At 43.4% G+C, this 18249-nt stretch overlaps 1 protein-coding gene across 1 annotated transcript; it reads right to left on the reverse strand.

Annotated features, from left to right (window-relative positions):
* Nucleotides 1-709: 709 nt before the first annotated feature.
* WBP2 (WW domain binding protein 2) lies at nt 710-14453 on the reverse strand. Its single transcript, XM_082213147.1, has 8 exons — nt 14295-14453; nt 10740-10848; nt 9993-10128; nt 7352-7444; nt 6143-6277; nt 5527-5646; nt 4168-4244; nt 710-3253 (listed from the first exon to the last, which is right to left on the reverse strand). The coding sequence occupies exons 1-8, from the start codon at nt 14351-14353 to the stop codon at nt 3200-3202; spliced, it is 783 nt and encodes a 260-aa protein (XP_082069273.1). The 5' UTR covers nt 14354-14453; the 3' UTR covers nt 710-3199.
* Nucleotides 14454-18249: the final 3796 nt, after the last annotated feature.

Here is an 18249-nt window from a genome sequence, read left to right on the forward strand (position 1 = left end):
AACTGCTAGGTTGGCAGGCGCTGGGACCGAGCAGCGGGAGCGCACCCCGCCGCGGGGATTCGAACCGCCGACCTTTCGATCGGCAAGCCCTAGGCGCTGAGGCTTTAGCCCACAGCGCCACCCGCGTCCCCTCTGTAGCATGTACTAAAACCTGCCCATGACCCACCATCCTTTTTTTCATGAATTTCCCTACCCATACCAGCCAGCGACACAGAGCACTGGTGGGGGAAAGCACATAGTACAATGACACTGGACACATTATGTGTGTCTATTTGGGGGACTTGCCACTGAAAACAGCAGCACCATATTTCTTGTAAGGTGTAATCTCTCCACCTCTTGTATGAACGGCAGGTTACAAATGTAATAAAACATTTCACAGAAAAGTTTGGAGAGTGAGGAAGGTGGCAACTTCAGGGTCCATTTTGATCCACCACTCCCTCTTCTGCCTTTCCTCTCCACCTCACCTCATCTGTTCCTTTGAACCTCTGTTGTGGCTTGCATCAATCTTCTGGTGGAGGAAGGAGTGAAGTAAGCACACATAAGGGCACAAGAACCATCTGATTCAGAACAGGAGTGTTCAGGGAGAAGAGCACTCTGTGTGCTGAGAGACTTTGACAGGGGAATGAACTTGGGAGTGCTCGGTATCTCAATGGTAGAAGGTTTGTTGACAGTCCAAGTTAAAAGACACCCAGTGAAATAGTTAAGCAAATCCAGAAAAAATGATACACTTTATTGTGTTCCACTTGAGTTGTGAATACATTTATGCAAATTCTTTTTTAGCTGGCTTCTGCAAGAATATCTAAAACCATGCAATTTATTTAAACAAGGTCTGATGGAATTAACTAACTCCGTTTCAGTTGTGGCAGAAATCAGTGGAAGACACAGAAAGAGAATCACCCTGCACAAGCAACCCAGGCTTTATTTGTAAAGTGACTCTTCCATCTGAAACCTGCGAAGGTGATTTCACCACAGCAAAACAGCTGCCCACCCAAATATGCAGTCACAATGAGTCACAGAGAGTTGTTGTAAGTTATCTTTACTTCACAGTCTTGAGCAAATCAAAAGTCAGCCTTGCATTCAGAAGACCCACTTCACATCCATAAGGTATCGATAGAACTTCCCCAAAATACAATTCTTTAAATAATCATTTCTTTACATCACTGCAGTTTAAATACCAATTCTAGAAAAAAGTCAGTGCATTAGATGGGAAGGGGGCGTGCACACGCATTAACATCACTTGTCAGCTAGAAAGCATTTGAAAATTCAAACTAAGGACTCCAGAAATGGGCTTTGCCTATCTGGGGCATCACACACCTACTATCTCAGCAAGCTTCATTAGTACAGGGTGTTTTTTGAGCTCCTGCAAGAAACACCTTTCCCACTGTTCAAAAAAGCACACAAACTAAATTTGATTCCTACAGAAACTCAAGATTCTCATCCACTTGGCTGTCACTCAATTTTGCAGCATAGTGCGGTAACTGCAATAAATGCAAATAGGGACGTTTTAAAGACTAAACAAGTTTGCACTTCCACCCCCTGGCATAAATCACAAGGTCAGGAATGTTATTCAAAACGAAACAGACAGCTAAGTCAGGGGAGCACAAATCAAGCACTGCAGAGGCATGCAGTTAAGCCATCCTACTTTGCCATAATTTTGGCCACAGATACTACCTGTGTTTTTCCTTGGGACATCTCTGCAGCAACGACAACAAGAAGCAGTTGGCATCCCTTGCTAAGTGGAACAGTGTCGCAATGTGCACAAAGCTGGAGTTAACTAGGGTGGTCTCAAACACTGCCGGATACCCAGGATCAAAGCAATTGTGAACAGATGCCCCAGGTTTTCTGCATGGGCTCAGTTAGTTAGCATTTGAGAGAGCCATGATTTGAAGCACTTCCTCTGTGTCACAGATTACAGGGAAAGAGGGAAGATTTTTGTACAAATCAGATTCTGATTTTATTCTGGTGTAAGTCACAAGTGATGCTAATGAAACAGATTTCTGGTAACACATGCATGCTGGGTCATACAGCTCTGTCAGTATATATCAAATTCCAAATATTCCAGTAAATGGGTTTCTGAGATCTTTGGGAGTCTGCTATGCTCCGTGCATCAAAGGGCTACTGCTATTCAAAACCAATTGCTAATATTGTGCCTCAGAAAGGAAACAGAAGATGCAGAAAACTCCAAGAAGCTTTTCTTATTTCCCCATCTGTCAGTTTAGACATCATCTAAGTTATCCCCAGTCCAGAAGGTGATCTTTCTCTACCTCTTTGAGTTGAATTAATGGCTTTTGAGCATAAGCAACCAAAGGGGAAATGCTTTGCCTCAGATTAAAACATGTTCAGAATGCTAGGGATAAAAAACAAGTAAATAAAATCAAACAAAACTAATTAAATAAATAGATCAAAATACGAGCCATCTTCTTCCCTAGAAATGCTTTCAGCTGCTAAGATGGTATTAGTGTTTAGGTAACTGATCAAACCGCATGGTCAAATAAATTACCAAGTTTACCATAGAGGTATGATGTTTTACTGCCAGAACTCTGCAGCCAATGTTTTGTTGTTGTTGTATGAAAGAAAAGAACCAAGATGCATAAGTGACTCAACAGGAATGCTCAAAATTAAAAGACGATGCATACATTCCACCATACATGCATCTTGCGGAAGAAATGGCAGAAGAGTCCAGTGTCCAAATACAACCAGATGATCTTGTCAAGAGATCAGTGCACTTCCTTGGTCGCAACATAGTGGGGGTTCATGCAACTAAGGATTGTCTGGTAGATCACAAAGTTGATTTTCTTCTGAAGCATCACCACGAAAGAGCTGGTCAACACAGTCAGAGTGTCAACACCTATCTAATTCAATAGCTGTTGGTTAAGTTTTCGGTTTAAGTGGTCTTTGTTCAGGAAGGAACATTCTCCAGGACAGTTGAAAGATGGGATGGGAGAGGAAGAACAAAACTCTTTCTCCATTATATCATCAACATGGAGAAAGAACCATACAGAAGAAAACAATATATTTTTAGTTCTATATGTGACAATCCGGGAAAATGTTAGATCTCTTTTCTAATGTCGCACGTATCTACCACTGCTGTTTGTGGGAGTTACGTGTACGAGAGGGAGGTTAAATGGTCCTTACCATTGTCATATCCCTAATCAACATTTAGCCAAATGGCAAAAATGAAGCAGTGTATGGTGGCTGTTTACTGGGTTTTCTTGTCCTCTGGAGGAAAGTAAGGAGGAGGAGGAGGCTGGTCCTAAAATGAGAGACAGGGAGAGAGATTGTGTGAATTAACTTCAGTTCATTACCTCATAAACAATGCCAACCGTGAAGGAGCAATCCAATTTACTACTTCAGAGCACTCAAATATGTAAATCAAGGTTGGTGAACCTGTGGTCTGAGGGCTGTATGTGGCCAAATTTTATTAGGATGCAGGGGGTGGAGCTGAAACAGACTGCACAAAAGGAGGAAGAGCGGGGAGCCCCCTCTAAGCAATCAGGTCAGACCTCTGGCAACAGCAATCCATCTCTCCCCTGGTACTTGCTTTTGGCTGTAGCTCCATTCACCACTGGCACGTGCCCCCCCAGAAGTTTCCCAGCCCTGAGGTAAATAAATATTGTTAAGCTTGCAAACTCCAAAACAACCTCTGCTCTACAATAAACTCACTAAGGAGCACTATGAAGACTGCAAAGTTCTTCTTGCATCAAGAGTACTATTCAAGTGATTAACGAGTTATGAGAATATATGAAACGTCTTCTTGAATTTACACGGACATTTCTTGTATTGAACTAAAGAACCATTGCCAACCTTGCACCTTCCAGGTGATGCTGGACTACTGTATCAGCCCCAGGCAGGATTAATAGTTCTTGGTCAAGGGTGATGTGAGTTGCCGCCCAAAACTGCTGGAGGGAACCACATCAGAGAAGGCTGCCCTACAGTGGGAAACAAGTCCCGCTCTTTTTTTGCCACCAGGATCTATTTCACAAAATCCTCAATGCATCCCTTGCCCTCTCCTACTCTTTGACTGCTGCACCCACATTAATTTGTCTTATTTACCAACAGTATAATATGGCTGGAAGAGATGCCGAGAGCAAGATGGAATATTATGTGCCCAACCTTCCCTTCCTTTCTAAGACTGCAGTGACATGCAGGGCAAGGTGCAAAGCATACCATTGGCATGTAGACGTTGTGTGGGTTGCCTGGGTTGTAATAAGCACTTGCAGCAGCTTCCGCAGCCTTGGCTTCAGCTGGAAGGAAAACATCATGGGTTAGGTAGGATCAGCATTGCGATTGCAGCCTCTCAGGTGAGGCTCCCTGCCTACTGACGTAAGTCAGGCACCTTCACTTCCTTTTTTCAGTGCCTGATAAAAACATTTTTTGTTTAGATAAGCCTAGCCATCTATATTGAATGCTGGTGCTTGCTTAATCTGTTTTTAGTTTGCCATTCATTGATTTTTATTTGTTGATGTTTTAAATATTTGTTTTTAACTGCTCTAACTTGTCATCTTATTGTTTGGTTCTTTTTGTAAACTGCTTTTTTTTTTGTAAAGTACCGATCGCCAAGCATCAAACTCAGACCCACTGTAGGAATCTGCTGCAAGATCTGTGATTGTATAACAGCAGTTCTGTCCTAAGAGCCAAATGAGAAATCTGCGACAGATTCCAGTTTGGAGAGTTGAATCATTGCCAAACAGCTGCAAAGTGGCAGAAGGAGGGTGCAATTTGAAGTAGAGGAGTGGCAGGCCAGAAGTGCAGTGCTAAATTCTTCCCCCAACAACCTTGTTTCCCAGCCTGGATTCTGAAGCATTTGTCAGGAGATGGAAGTGTTGGTGGAGGAGGAGGGAGAAAGGGGGATTACAGGGATGAACACAGTGGGAGAGAAAAGGTTTAAGTAACTACCTCCCACCTGTCACTGTAAACTAAGCGCTCTCTGCCATTTTGCAACTCCTCAGTGGTGACACAGATCTGCATCTTTTTCAGCCCTCAAAAATTCCTACAAAACCTTCTCTCTCTGTGTGTAGTTCTTGTTTAATCTGTATTACACAGTGACACCAAATAAGCAAAGCTTGTGCTGTTATTATATCCATGTTATTCTATGTCGTTGCTATGGTAAACAAAGTTCAACCCTTGCCTGGCTCGTCTGATGGAGCAGCTGCTGTGTTTTTTCCTGATGACCCAAAATGTAGAAGAAAACCTCTATTTTCCCTTATTGCATTAATTGCATTTGCAAAGTTGGCAGCGAGGAAACAATCATTTCTTTGTAAACAGATTGTGCTAGCTCTGGAGTTAGAACATGATGTTTAACATGAAACCACAACTGTACCATTTTTAGAAAGATGCCCTTTAAAGTTTTGCTCTCCAAAACACACCCCCCCCCCTTTTAGGAGGTTTGCAAGGAGAAGCTAAATAAACATTATTCAGGCTGCTTTAAAGTCTAGTGAATCCTGCTGAATCCAGGCTTGAAGGGCCTTTACAGATATGTTACTGTTCAGAGGATATCTGATGCAGCCATCCTGGCACCTCTCTTACCTGCTGGAGTCGAAGGAAGGTCTGGACCACTGACAGGCGGTTCCATGGGCCCTGGATAGGGAGGGGGAGGAAGCTGCATGTATCCCATGGCTTCATCCATTGGGGGACCAGGATACAATTCTGCTCCAAGGAAGAATAAAGTGTTTGCAGAGAGAGTTTTGTAATGCATCACTAAACCATATACCTTCTAGCTGATATAACATATTTTAAAACAATGTCTATAGTATTAAAAACAGGGAATCTGAGAGGAAGAGTGTGTCAGATTCAACCCTGTCATCAGCAAACCATTTTTCTGTATTGTGCCTGGCAAGTTATGGCAGATAAAATGCCAAGTTCAAAGTTACTTCACAGCATGATGACCACCTTATGCCATGATAACTACCTCATGGCATCTGAAGACACTCATCAGTATGGAAAGTACTAGGAAAAGGCTGAGTTGTCTGTGGGAACTCTGTAGTTATTAAAAGTAAGTGCTTTCAAGCAAAACAAAAGTGGCCCACATTTAACAAGGGAGTAGCCAGAAATCAAGACAAAGCACATGAGCTCTATTCTTTTCTCTCATTTTCAATTTTAAAAAAATAATAATTTAACTAGAGGTTCCACTTTCAGTACTCACCTGGAGGTGGTGGAGGATATGGATACCCCGAAGGAGTAGGGTATATCCCATTGGCAGCAAGCGGTGGGAAGGTATAGCCCCCATTTGGCATGTATGAGTAACCATAGGCTCCATTGGGGACCTCACCCCTTGAGGCTGCAAAACAAAGGAAAGGAAATTATGATCAGCCAAAAACACTATAGGGCACCAACTTCAACAAATTTGAAACTCGCTACTATAATAAGAAATCTGCAGTGGGTGAGAGGAATAAATTATACGGCTTGCCATATCTTACAACACCACCATGAAATCTTAATGAGTTCGGAGCACGCGCTGTACAGAAATCTTAGTTGGCATGAGGAGTCTGGTGCAGTAGGAAAAGAGGAAATATTCAGCAATGCAAATTGTCTGGCCTGATGCCTAGTGTTCATGCACCTCTCAGGTGGGGATGGAGGGAAAGATGACAAGAAGAAATGCTTCACTGAGCAAATAAGCCAAGGAAGGAGACATGGAAGGAGACCCAGCTCCCATAACTATCAGCCATTTGGAAGAATTGGGAAACAGCAGGAGCGGCTGACTGAAAAAGATGTTGAGGAAAAAGGCAGCAATGCATATTAGGGAGTTGGAAGGACTTTGGAATGTCCTTTGATAATCAGCGGGTATAAGGAACAACAGGTCATTAATGGCAATGAGCTAGGGTGGAGGAGAGAAATCCTGTTTGAGGGACTAGGTCAGGTGTGAAAGCATCTATTGTGCCTGCCTAGTGCCACACATAATGGAGTGTCTTTGAGATACTGAATACCAAGAGTGGTTTTGTTTTTTGCAAATAGGGTCAATGAAAAGCTGAAACTTTGTTGTTGTTTAGTCGTTTAGTTGTGCGCACCGACCCCTCTCGCTCTCCAGGCTTCAGGAGGCTTGCGGATAGCAGCCTGTTCTGGGGGCTGGGGTTGGGGAAAGCTCGGGCTTCCCCCGCCCCAGCCCCGCGCCTGGGGGGGAAATAAACAATTTTTCCTTTATCCCCCCCCCAAACTAGGTGTGCCCTATGGGCCGGTGTGCCCTATAGGGCGAAAAATACGGTAAATCACTCAGCTATATTCTAATTTCTCTCTCTCTTCTCTCTCTCTGCCTTTCTGTCCAACACACACACACACACACACACCTTCTTTTCAGCAAAATATATTCAGACTATATTTAGCGGAACTGGCTTCTTTTACCAAAAACAGTGAGTACCTTGAGATGCTACTTGCAACATACGCTGTCCAAATTCAATGGCACCTCCTGCAGAGAACGTCATTTTGAAAGTTGTGGATCCTTCCCAACCTCCTAGGGAAAAGGTAAAATAAACTGTAAGGATGGAATAGGAGTACAGTCATACCTCATGTTACTTTTGCTTCAGGTTGCGTCCCGCGGCGACCCGGAAGTACCGGTACAGGTTACTTCTGGGTTTCGCCACTCGCAAATGTGCAGACACGCAAAATGACATCATGCACAGAAGCGGCAAATCATGACCCGTGTGTGCGCAGACACACAGACGCGGGTTGCATTCTTTTCAGGTTGCAAACAGGCTTCCGGAACGGATCACATTCGCAACCAGAGGTACCACTTTATCTGTTATCAGGCTGTTCTATAAAGCAAGTATTATTCAGTATCCAAACATAAAGATTTGTTTCTCTTTGATTTGCCTTGAGACAAAGTAATGCACTTTTCTGATGTAAAGAGTTGATATTCTTTTGTATATGTCTTTTGTATATGAAAGAATGGCTTGTAATATTTGTTTTTATCAAGCTGGAAATTTGCTGGTAATAAAAATGGTTTAAAAGCAAAAACCACCCATCTCTGATTTATGTAATTTATCATAAAAGTAGAGATGCAATTTTCTGGATGCAAAACGTAACTTGGCTTTTATCTCATCTTAGGTCCTTAAGAAGATTGCGAGCTGAGTGGAGTCAAAAGACTGAAAGGTACATGAATTTGAAACACATCCCTTAGAATGTGGTTAAAGGACAACAAAGGACAACAAAATTCTGTCTGCCAACCTTAAATATCAACAAGATTAGATTTATTCTGAGTCAGCAAGGGCAAATTCAATTTGCTAAGACTCTACAACTCTCCTCACTAGCTAGCTACAGATCAGTCTGGAATTATAATCATTTGACAAGAAATTAAATGGGAAGTATATCATAAGGCTCACAAAAGATCTCTTTGTTTATAGAAATAAAATTAATGATAATAGAACTTCCCATTTTAGAAACAAACAGATTATATCATCCAGGCCACTGCTGACAATACACTACATGTGACTAAGTGTCTATTAAACTTGAGACACAAGTATGTGTGGAGGAAATATATTCATGAAAGGGAACTGTTCTGGGGAAGTGTCTTTAGAATTGCCGCCTTTTAATACATTGTAAGAATGACAGAAGTCAGAGTGGGATGGAAGATTGCTAATCTAACTTTTGGCAAAAGCCTCTCTCATGCTGTACAGAAGCAAATGCTGCTCAATTGCTTTTTAGTGAATTAAGTTTGAGGTTTGAAATGAAGAAATAGAGTTACATAGGCAAAAGAGATAAGGCTACAGCCAAGATAAAGTTATAGCTCAATTGTCTTTCTTAAATCCTCTGGGACCTGGACTGCTGATCATTGTGAGCCATTTAAGGATGCTAAATAGATAAAATAATTTGTCTGATTTAGTTTTATTATCTGCAAAGTGGAGCATGAGCTCATTTTTTCCTGTGACATCCTGCTTTATTAGAAGTACAAAGGTAGAGAAGGAATGGGACAAAATTTTCCTTACAGTTTTGTTACTGAAAAAGAGTTTTGACACATTGAATTTTGAACTTTTTCGACGATACCTAGTTGAGCTCAACTGCTTGCGAGTAAAGTTAGAAACCATTTCTGCAAAGGTAATCCCAACTCTCCCTAAAGACCTAACTGGACAGATTAAAACAATCAATATTGCAGTTCTGGCATGTACTTCTAGACATACAATATTTGGTTTTTCATAGAACTAATACTTTTGGCAAGGACTAGGATAAAGAATGACGAGAACAGGACAGGAAGAAATGTGGGGGTTCAGTGAATTCTTTACAGGAAGTTCTGAAGGCCGAGGGGAGGGGGTGCTCCCATACAATTATCCACTCTCTTAATACTGCAACTTGGGGTCGTCTAATCCCCACGATGGGGTGAGCTCCCATTGCTCGGTCCCTGCTCCTGCCAACCTAGCAGTTCGAAAGCACGTCAAAGTGCAAGTAGATAAATACTCCTGCTTGGCAGGGGGTTGGACTCGATGGCCCTTGTGGTCTATTCCAACTCTATGATTCAGTATGCTTAGTCATACTGGCCACATGACCCGGAAGCTGTACACTGGCTCCCTTGGCCAGTAAAGCAAGATGAGCGCCGCAACCCCAGAGTCAGTCACGACTGAACCTAATGGTCAGGGGTCCCTTTACCTTTAACTTTAACATAAGGTTCAGGATGCAAGCATATTAAGTATCTTTTGACACAGAGCATGACTGCTCTTAAGGATTTTACTAGCAGAAGATACTGTAGTGGCTACCCAAGCACACAAAGTTTTAAAAACAGATTTAGAAAAATTCATAGCTAAAAATATAAACCACCATGTTTAAACTGGTGCAGAATCATCAGATTCCGGAGCATCTGACTGGACAGTGGTGAAGATGAATGCTGGAATAAATGCTGTTTGATCAGATCCAGCACTGCAATTCTTACGCTCTTAAGAGAAGTTGGTTGCTGGTAATAAAGCTGTCATGTGGTCCATAAGAATCCAAATTCTTTGCTAGTTCTTAACTTTCTAATTCAGGTCAGAAACTGAATGCATCCCCAAACACAATGGCTTTGGTATGATACTCACCTCCTGCCTCTGCTTTCACTTCCCCCTTGATGTAATTTGCTCCAAAAACAGGTTGTTTAATCTCACATTCTTTCATCAAATAAAAGGGCATCATGAAAGACTGCATTGCATCTTTTCCTTTAGACACAAAGATAATCTGCAGGCAAAAAGAATACATCTCCTTTAAAAGGTACATTTAGCATCAGAATAAAAAGCCATCTTACTGAAAAACTAAAGTGGGCTTTCAAAATGCTTTCACAGGTCATGTATTCATTAGAACAATAGCCAAGCCATTCATTCAACTGATACTACGATGCAGCAATGCATTTCAGAAACACACATAAGCTACCATTGTTGCTCACCTCTTTCCAGAAACTTTCGTAGCACCCCCCAGAAGGTTAATGGATTTATTACGTGAACATGCGTAGCCCTGGAAAAATCCACCTCTCACGGTACTTCCAAGTAACAGGAGCCACTCACCCTCCCCACCCTGGGACCATGTGGAAAAGGGCAAATAAGAAATTAAATTTATCACCATCATCATAATCATCATATCTACTCCTCTCCATCCAACCCTCCTACTTCTTTGCATCAATATGCTTGGCTTCACAAGTAAAGATATTTCAGATAGCTAGCTGGGATTCAAAACGTCAATTCATCATGGAGCTTCAGAGGAATACAAGCACTGAAGAATCATGTGGTCTGTTTCTATATTCTTCACTCTTCATATTAGAATTTTACATACCAAATACATGTTTGCCAACTTACTCGATATGGGGTCATGAAGACACTGCCTTTCTTGGTCCCTTTGAATGCATCCGGCATGTGTTCCATATCATGGAATGTCATTTCAATGTGATCGTAGGTCATCAAGATGCTATACACACACAAAAAGAGGTGTTTGGTACACGGATTCACTCTTTAGTAATGATTTCTCTATAGGTTAGATAACGTGGGGTTTGACAAATTTCAGATCATCACCCAGCCTCATTCACCAAGTGAAACCCATATGCAATATGTCCATGTTACTAAACATGGTGATTGTCTGTTGGGTTGAACAAAAAGAAATAGGAGAGTGAACACAAAACTGACACAAAATTTAATTAGCATAAGAGGCATAGCAACAGCAAAGCCGGTATCCTTGACTCATATTCAGCTGTTCAGATTGAACACAGGAGGGCTAAGTGTGCACAGGAGCCCTCGTTGGTTGGTACATGTACTGGCCCCACAGCCGATGTACTCAGCACATCGGATGTACCCCCCTTCCACCCCAAAAATAACCATATGAAGGGGGCATCTAACCATGTTCAGCTGAATGTGGTTAAGAGCTTCCACACAATCAGGAATCCTGTACAATCAGGATTCCTGATCTAACAGAGGCTTCTAACTGCATTCAGCTTAACTGCATTCAAACCTTTACACTAAAAAGTCGGGGCGGGGGGTGCACCTGGCATGAAGAGAATGTGGGAGGCAGAGTCACCACACATCCATTATTCTATACATATTTAGCTCTCCAGTGATCAGGCTGAACTCCTGAACAGGGCCATGACACTGCCAGAACTATTCAACTTGCAATGGCAACTTTTGTTCACTCCATATTTTACATGTCCCAAGAGGCAATATCTTATCAAGAAGGGCCTACATACAGTGTGGGAATTCCACATGGCTTTTTGTGGTGGTGGTGATTTTATGAGCCATTTCAGTGTACAGTGGTACCAAGGTGCTTCAGGTTACATACGCTTCAGGTTACAGACTCCGCTAAACCAGAAGTAGTACCTCGGGTTAAGAACTTTGCTTCAGGATGAGAAGAGAAATCGTGCTCCAGCGGCACGGCAGCAGCAGCGGGAGGCCCCATTAGCTAAAGTGGTGCTTCAGGTTAAGAACAGTTTCAGGTTAAGTACAGACCTCCGGAACGAATTAAGTACTTAACCCGAGGTACCACTGTATCCAGTTTATGCAATATGAACACAAAGATCACTTCAAGTCCCACTGGACCCCTACTCATCTACATGACTGTTAGGAAACACTGTGACTATATAGTTTGAAAGAGGGGAGGTACTGTCATTAGCATTGTCTAACATTGTAGGAACCTGCAAAACTGATGATGGTGTATAAACTGCTCTGCAATGTTCAGTTAATAAATCATATAATAGGGCTCTAGGCAGGTGAATTTTCACCATCTCATTTCTGCTCTTCCAAATATGCTCCTGTTCCATCCCTCCATTGTCTTTGGCCACCACCATCTGCAGCACATTTATATACCCTGCAACAAACTCTGCCAACTGTTTCAGGAAGAAAAACATACACAGAGGAAATTGTTGATATACCCATGTGTGTGTGCTGCCATCTCCAGGGTGCAGTGCTGCTCTTCATCCATATTTGTGCTGTGACAGGCAGTTGCTGCCCCACAGCATTTTGCTACAAATACAGGGAGCAGCAGGAGGTGGAAGGAAAATAATAGTGAGGAGAGGATAGGGGAAAACACCTCCTTGAAAATGTTTCTGCAATACTGTACCAGTACAAAGATGGCATCTGTAAGCCTTTCAGTTGCTAGTTTCACTTGTAGCTGTAATCCCTTTATACTATGCCTTAATAATTTAAACCTCGGGGTTTCTAAAGAATAGATTCACTCCTACAGCAGAAGTGTATGAAGCACCAAATGTGATTGCTCCTTCTGCAGTATTCCCATTACATAAACTGGTACTAGCAAGAGGCAACAGCAACCTTGGAATTTAATTTCCTACTGTGGAAGATTAGAGCTCAGCATTAATTACTTCCACACCTGGAGAAGATGAGCAAAGGCTGTGAAATCTTATCTACAGACATGACAAAGTTGTGAAATCCAATATGAGGAGTAACCAAGACACTTAATTACAAAAGGGCAGAACAAAAATGTGAGAGTGGTAGAGGGTAGCGCCTTCTGCTAGATGCCCATGAACTCACAGGTAATGTCAACTTTCTAAACAACCAAATATTATGAAACTGCATATTCTCGCGTTCCTGCCCTCCAGCATCCTGGATCTACTACCTGGCTGTGGATACCAACTACTCATTGGTCCCATTTGCACTATGCATTTAAAGCACTACATCACTTTAAAAAGTCCTGACTTCCTCCAAAAAATCCTGGGAACTGTAATTTGTTAAGCTGCTGAAAGTTGTTAGGAGACCTTTATTCCTCTCACACAATTCTCAGAGTGGTTTAGCAATCAATCCCAATTAGAAGGGAACCTGAATCTTAGAGAGAAACAACTGCAAACCCTCAACTGCGAAACCTCGGAAGGAACATTAATGAACTTGTGAAAATAGAGGGGGGAAAGTGTTGTCTCTCCTTCCTTCAAAATGCTAAAGGCTCAGGACAGAGAGATTAAGCTGTGGCGTGTTCAAAATAGACAAGAGGAAATATTATTTCACATAACGCATGGTTAACTGACAGCAAGGATGAGGATGCTACGGCCCTCCCAATGTTGACAAGACTCCCAGCAGTCCCAGTCAAGGACAATGGAAGTTGAAGTCCAACAGAATTTCTAGAGGTTCCCCTAAACCAATTTACAGAAATAGTCACCACAAATCACTGGGAGCAAAAATGCTTTCAAAACACCATCCTAGACTCCATTGATTTATAGATTTGTGTCAAGGGTGGAAGCTCAGTACTCAGGCACTGTAGCAGACCTCCAACTAGCAGGTATGCTTTGGAGCAGAGACAAAACACATCGGGTTAGCGAGCTTCCCAAGGACCCCTCGCTGCCCTAGTTTATGTATTAGTCCTCTCTCCCCCCCCCCCCACTCGTCCAAAGGGTTGGGGAAACAGTCGCAAACTTCTTCCTTTAATCCAGAGAGCAGCAGTAAAGGTGCCGATGGCTGAATCCCCCAACAGGATTCAGTGTTTTAAGATTTCCAGAGAAAGGAAGAAAAGACGGACGGGCCGAGCGAAATGGGAAGGTAAACATTTGCTGCCCCGCCCCTGGGCGGGGCGACCCCCATCAGACGCAGCGCTATACACGGCATATATACACGGTGGTACCTCAGGTTACGTACTTAATTCGTTCCGGAGGTCCGTACTTAACCTGAAACTGTTCTTAACCTGAAGCACCACTTAAGCTAATGGGGCCTCCTGCTGCTGCCGCGCCGCGATTTCTGTTCTCATCCTGAAGCAAAGTTCTTAACCCGAGGTACTATTTCTGGGTTAGCAGAGTCTGTAACCTGAAGCGTATGTAACCCGAGGTACACACACACACACACACACACACACACACAACGTTGTAAGGGAACAGAAGCGGCCAAGTGCCGTCCACACACACACACACAGCTGCCGCACCCGCTCACCTTTCGCTGTTATTGACAATGACACCGCCCCCCTCGGAATGGTTCCTGTTCAGCGCCATGGCCGCCAAGCAGCTGAGGGACCCCCTGATGCACACGCTCCCGCCGGCCTCCGCAGAACGATGTTGTGAAGAAAGCGCTGCGCAGGCTCTCCTCACGGCTTCCGGCAACGCAGAGACCGGAAGAGGGCGGGAGGAAATGGAGCATGATGGGAAATGTAGTTCGGCGCTGGACCGTCTCTAGGGAAGAGAGAAGGGCGACTGCTGCTGCTGCCGCTGCTGCTGCCCATAGCTGTCAACCTTCCCCTTTTTTTGCGGGAAATCCCCTTATTTCAGCGCCGTTTCCCTCTGCTATCCCGGATTGTTAGATATCCCGTAGACTGTCTCCGGGACAGGTGAGGCTGCTGATCCCTTATTTTCAAATCCGAAAGTTGACAGCTATGCTGCTGCCGCCGTTTGAGAATAAGAATAATAAAAAATTCTTACGCAAAAGAGAGAGAGAGAGAGAGAGAGAGAGAAGGCATGTACTTTTGTAAACCAAGAAAATCTTTAATAAAAATATTTTTTTTTGAAAAAAAGAATAAAAAAATACTTGATGCTGGTCTCGTGGTTGTGGAAAAAAGGGAAATCTTGTTGCAGATATGGTTGTAGTTACAAACTGTGCAGCGCAAATGGCTCGTTTGATGCTAGACTGTTGTAAAACCTGAAACCCTAGGAGAGGGAGACATTTGTGTCCCTCGTGGGACTCATGACTTGCATCAGTTAAAGCTAATAGGAGTGGAGTTCAATGCCATCGAGAGCATTGCTAGTCAAGGTGGTGGTCCACCAACTGGTGCTGGTCCACAAGCCGTTAGCTGCTGGTCTGCAGTGACTCACAGCTCAGGTTGGGTGGGATGCTTCAAGGACCCTGGCACATTTTGTAGGGTGGGGGAATGTCTTTCGCCCGCATCAGATAGTTTGAGTGTAGGAGGTGAGGACAGGTGACCCCACCTAGGCCCGAAGTCCCCCCCCCCCGCAACCAGGCCTCAAAACTGTCCAAAATTCCTTTTGTCTTCTAAAAATCCACAGCTAAAGATTTCCTCTGCTTATTCTCACAAAATGCTGTGCATAGGCAAAATGTTACTTTTAAAGGCTAATGAATAGACTCTGTCAATGCCAAGAATACTCAGGCCTGAGAACTGAATCTTATCTCATTCTAGTTGCAACATCTTTGGACGTGCTGAACCGCTTTCATTCCCCTTTTCCTGGGAAGGGTGCCAAGAGTCCACAATACAGTTTTCTGTTCATGCTCAGAGGAACTCATGGGGCAGGACTCCTGGAGAAGGAGGAGAAAGGAGACGGAACTGGAGTGGGAATATATGCTCTGTGCACATGACTGTGAACCCGTGCATGCTTTTTGTGAACTATCACACTTGCTCCTTCTACCAGTTCATGGATGGTAGAAATAATAGCTTTTTCTCCGAAAATATTCCTTGAGTGTCTGTTGACTCCCACTTCCCTTTCCCGGCGCAATATTTTTCCCACCCAAGGGCAAAGCCTCATAAGGCTACATGAGAAGCACTGATCTAGAGGTTAGCCTGGAACATAGCTGTCAACTTTCAGATTTGAAAATAAGGGATCAGCAGCCTTGAAAATAAGGGATCAGCAGCCTTGAAAATAAGAGACCAGCAGCCTCACCTGTCTCGGGGACAGTCTATGGGATATCTAACAATCCGGGATAGCAGCGGGAAGCAGCGAGAAACAGCACTGGAATAAGGGAATTTCTCGCAAAAAAAGGGAAGGTTGACAGCTATGGCCTGGAAGCTCTTGTCCTTTGTACTTCACTTGAGCCCTGCAATTGGAGGGGGGGGACCCTCAAATTACAGAAATGTTCTCCTGAGTTGTTTTGCCTAACCAGTTGTTTTACCCAACCTGTGGCACTGAAGATCATAGAATCATAGAGTTGGAAGAGATGTTGCTGGACTTCAGTTCTCATCATCCTGTGTCATTTTAATGTAAAGCTTAAATTATACTGGATAAGGACAGTGGGTTCTGGGCTACAAAAACTTACGGCATAATAAAATGTAAGTCTTTAAAGTGCCACATGGCTTGCCTCTTTTGTGTTTTGCTATAGCAAATGAACTCTGTTGAAATTTGTCTTGTCTCCAAATTTGTTTGTTTCTCACTGTGTATAATAAACTGTATTAATTCTATGAAGACCACATAAACAGGAAGCAGCAGTGGTCATATGAATCAAGTAACTTGATTTCTGGTATTTCTGCCAAACAGAACAGCTGCAATTCACAGCAGGTATTTAACCTTTTTTAAAAAAAGATATTGGCACTTTGGTGGTTTTATAAGCTATTTTTACTACTATTTTAGTTTGTTGTAGTTTCATGCCATTTTTTTTTAACAGAGAAGTTTCCTGGCTGGCTCAGTCACATGGCTAAATCACTCATTTTTCCAGGGCTTTAGTCCAAATTAAGAGGCTGTAAGCGAGAACTGGATGTACATCCACAACTGATCCCTCACTAGCAATTGTGGTAGAGTTGGCAAGCCCTATTCAAGAGAAGACTGGAGTTGCAACAGAATGGAAACTGGATTATTTTTAATTTTTAGCCAGTTTGGCAGAAATAAAATTTGTGATTGGTCATTATGAGAGACCAACAGCTGTAGCTTTTTAGCCCATCTTAAACCCTTGGTTTCAGAATGATTACAATGTTGTGTTTACACATGGCTTCATGTGCTGGGTTCATGCACTTAACATTAGCTAAAGAACCAGGAAATGCCGAAACAAATAAACAAAGTAGACATCTGCTCCTACTCTCTTAGTCCAGTGCTCTTCCAAGTGGCAGCCTAATAGGGAGAGGTGAGACATCAAGGCTTTCACCATCTGCCAGGCCCAGACTCACAATCTATGGGTCCTCCTCCCCTTACAAAACTGCACCCATTGGCCATTTCATCTGACTGGAGCAGGGAGGTGAAACAGTGAGGGCCCACCCCTTCATTAGCCTGGGTAGACTCAACTACGCTCTGGGTCTTCCCAGAACTGAAGCAGTATTGTCTTTTGCAGGGATCATCCCATCCAGTTCATTATCTTCATCATATAACAAGGGAACACTTTTCATCTCAATGGGCTGCACTCAATCATTAGCATCCTTCAAGGGCCGCATGCTAGAAGAGGAGGAGTTTGGAATTGATATCCCGCTTTATCACTACCCAAAGGAGTCTCAAAGCGGCTAACAATCTCCTTTCCCTTCCCTCCCGCACAACAAACACTCTGTGAGGTGAGTGAGGCTGAGAGACTTCAAAGAAGTGTGACTGGCCCAAGGTCACCTAGCAGCTGCATGTGGAGGAGCGGGGAATCGAACCTGGTTCACCAGATTACGAGTCCACTGCTCTTAACCATTACACCACACTGGATCTAGGGGTGGGCAGGGCCCAAGGCAAAAGTAAGTGGAGATAGGGGCAAAAGTGGGCAGAGCAATGGATGTGACTCGTACAATAGGTTACATTCCACCCATACAAAAGCCAGAGGTTTCTGTGTGCATGATTCACCTAACAAATCCTTGCACAATGGAGCTTCCTTCCTCTCCTCTGTTCGCACCCTGCAAAATTGGTTCTGGGGATGATTGGGAAAACCCCCAGAACAGAACACATAGAGGAGGGAAGATTGTGCCATCTGGCAAGCTGATGTGCTTGTGCAGGTAGAACATTCAACATTGGTCAATGTTGAGTTCCACCCTGTATCTCCATGCACACCTCTCCATTCAGGCAAACAAGCAGCATTATAATAATTCAATGACATGTTTTAGCCAGGCAATAGCAGTTGAAGGTATGGAGAAGGACCATTGAGCAACATGGTCTGGAGAAAGTCCTGAGGGCCACACAAAGAGATGTGAAGGGCCACGCCCAGTCCCTGAGCCTGAGGTCCCCCACCCTTGTTACACAACAATATATACATGTTCTTGGCCAAGTGC

This window comes from Podarcis vaucheri (assembly GCF_965113315.1).
Source record: "Podarcis vaucheri genome assembly, chromosome: 2".
Taxonomy (NCBI): Eukaryota; Metazoa; Chordata; class Lepidosauria; order Squamata; family Lacertidae; genus Podarcis; species Podarcis vaucheri.

Excerpts from the sequence above, each read along its gene's own strand:
- WBP2 (XM_082213147.1), bottom strand. The coding sequence starts at position 14,353 with ATGGCGCTGAACAGGAACCATTCCGAGGGGGGCGGTGTCATTGTCAAT. Across the intron at positions 6,278-7,351 it reads GTTGCAAGTAGCATCTCAAG|CCTCAAGGGGTGAGGTCCCC; the intron begins GTACTCACTGTT and ends TTTGTTTTGCAG. Across the intron at positions 3,254-4,167 it reads ACAACGTCTACATGCCAATG|GACCAGCCTCCTCCTCCTCC; the intron begins GTATGCTTTGCA and ends CTCTCATTTTAG.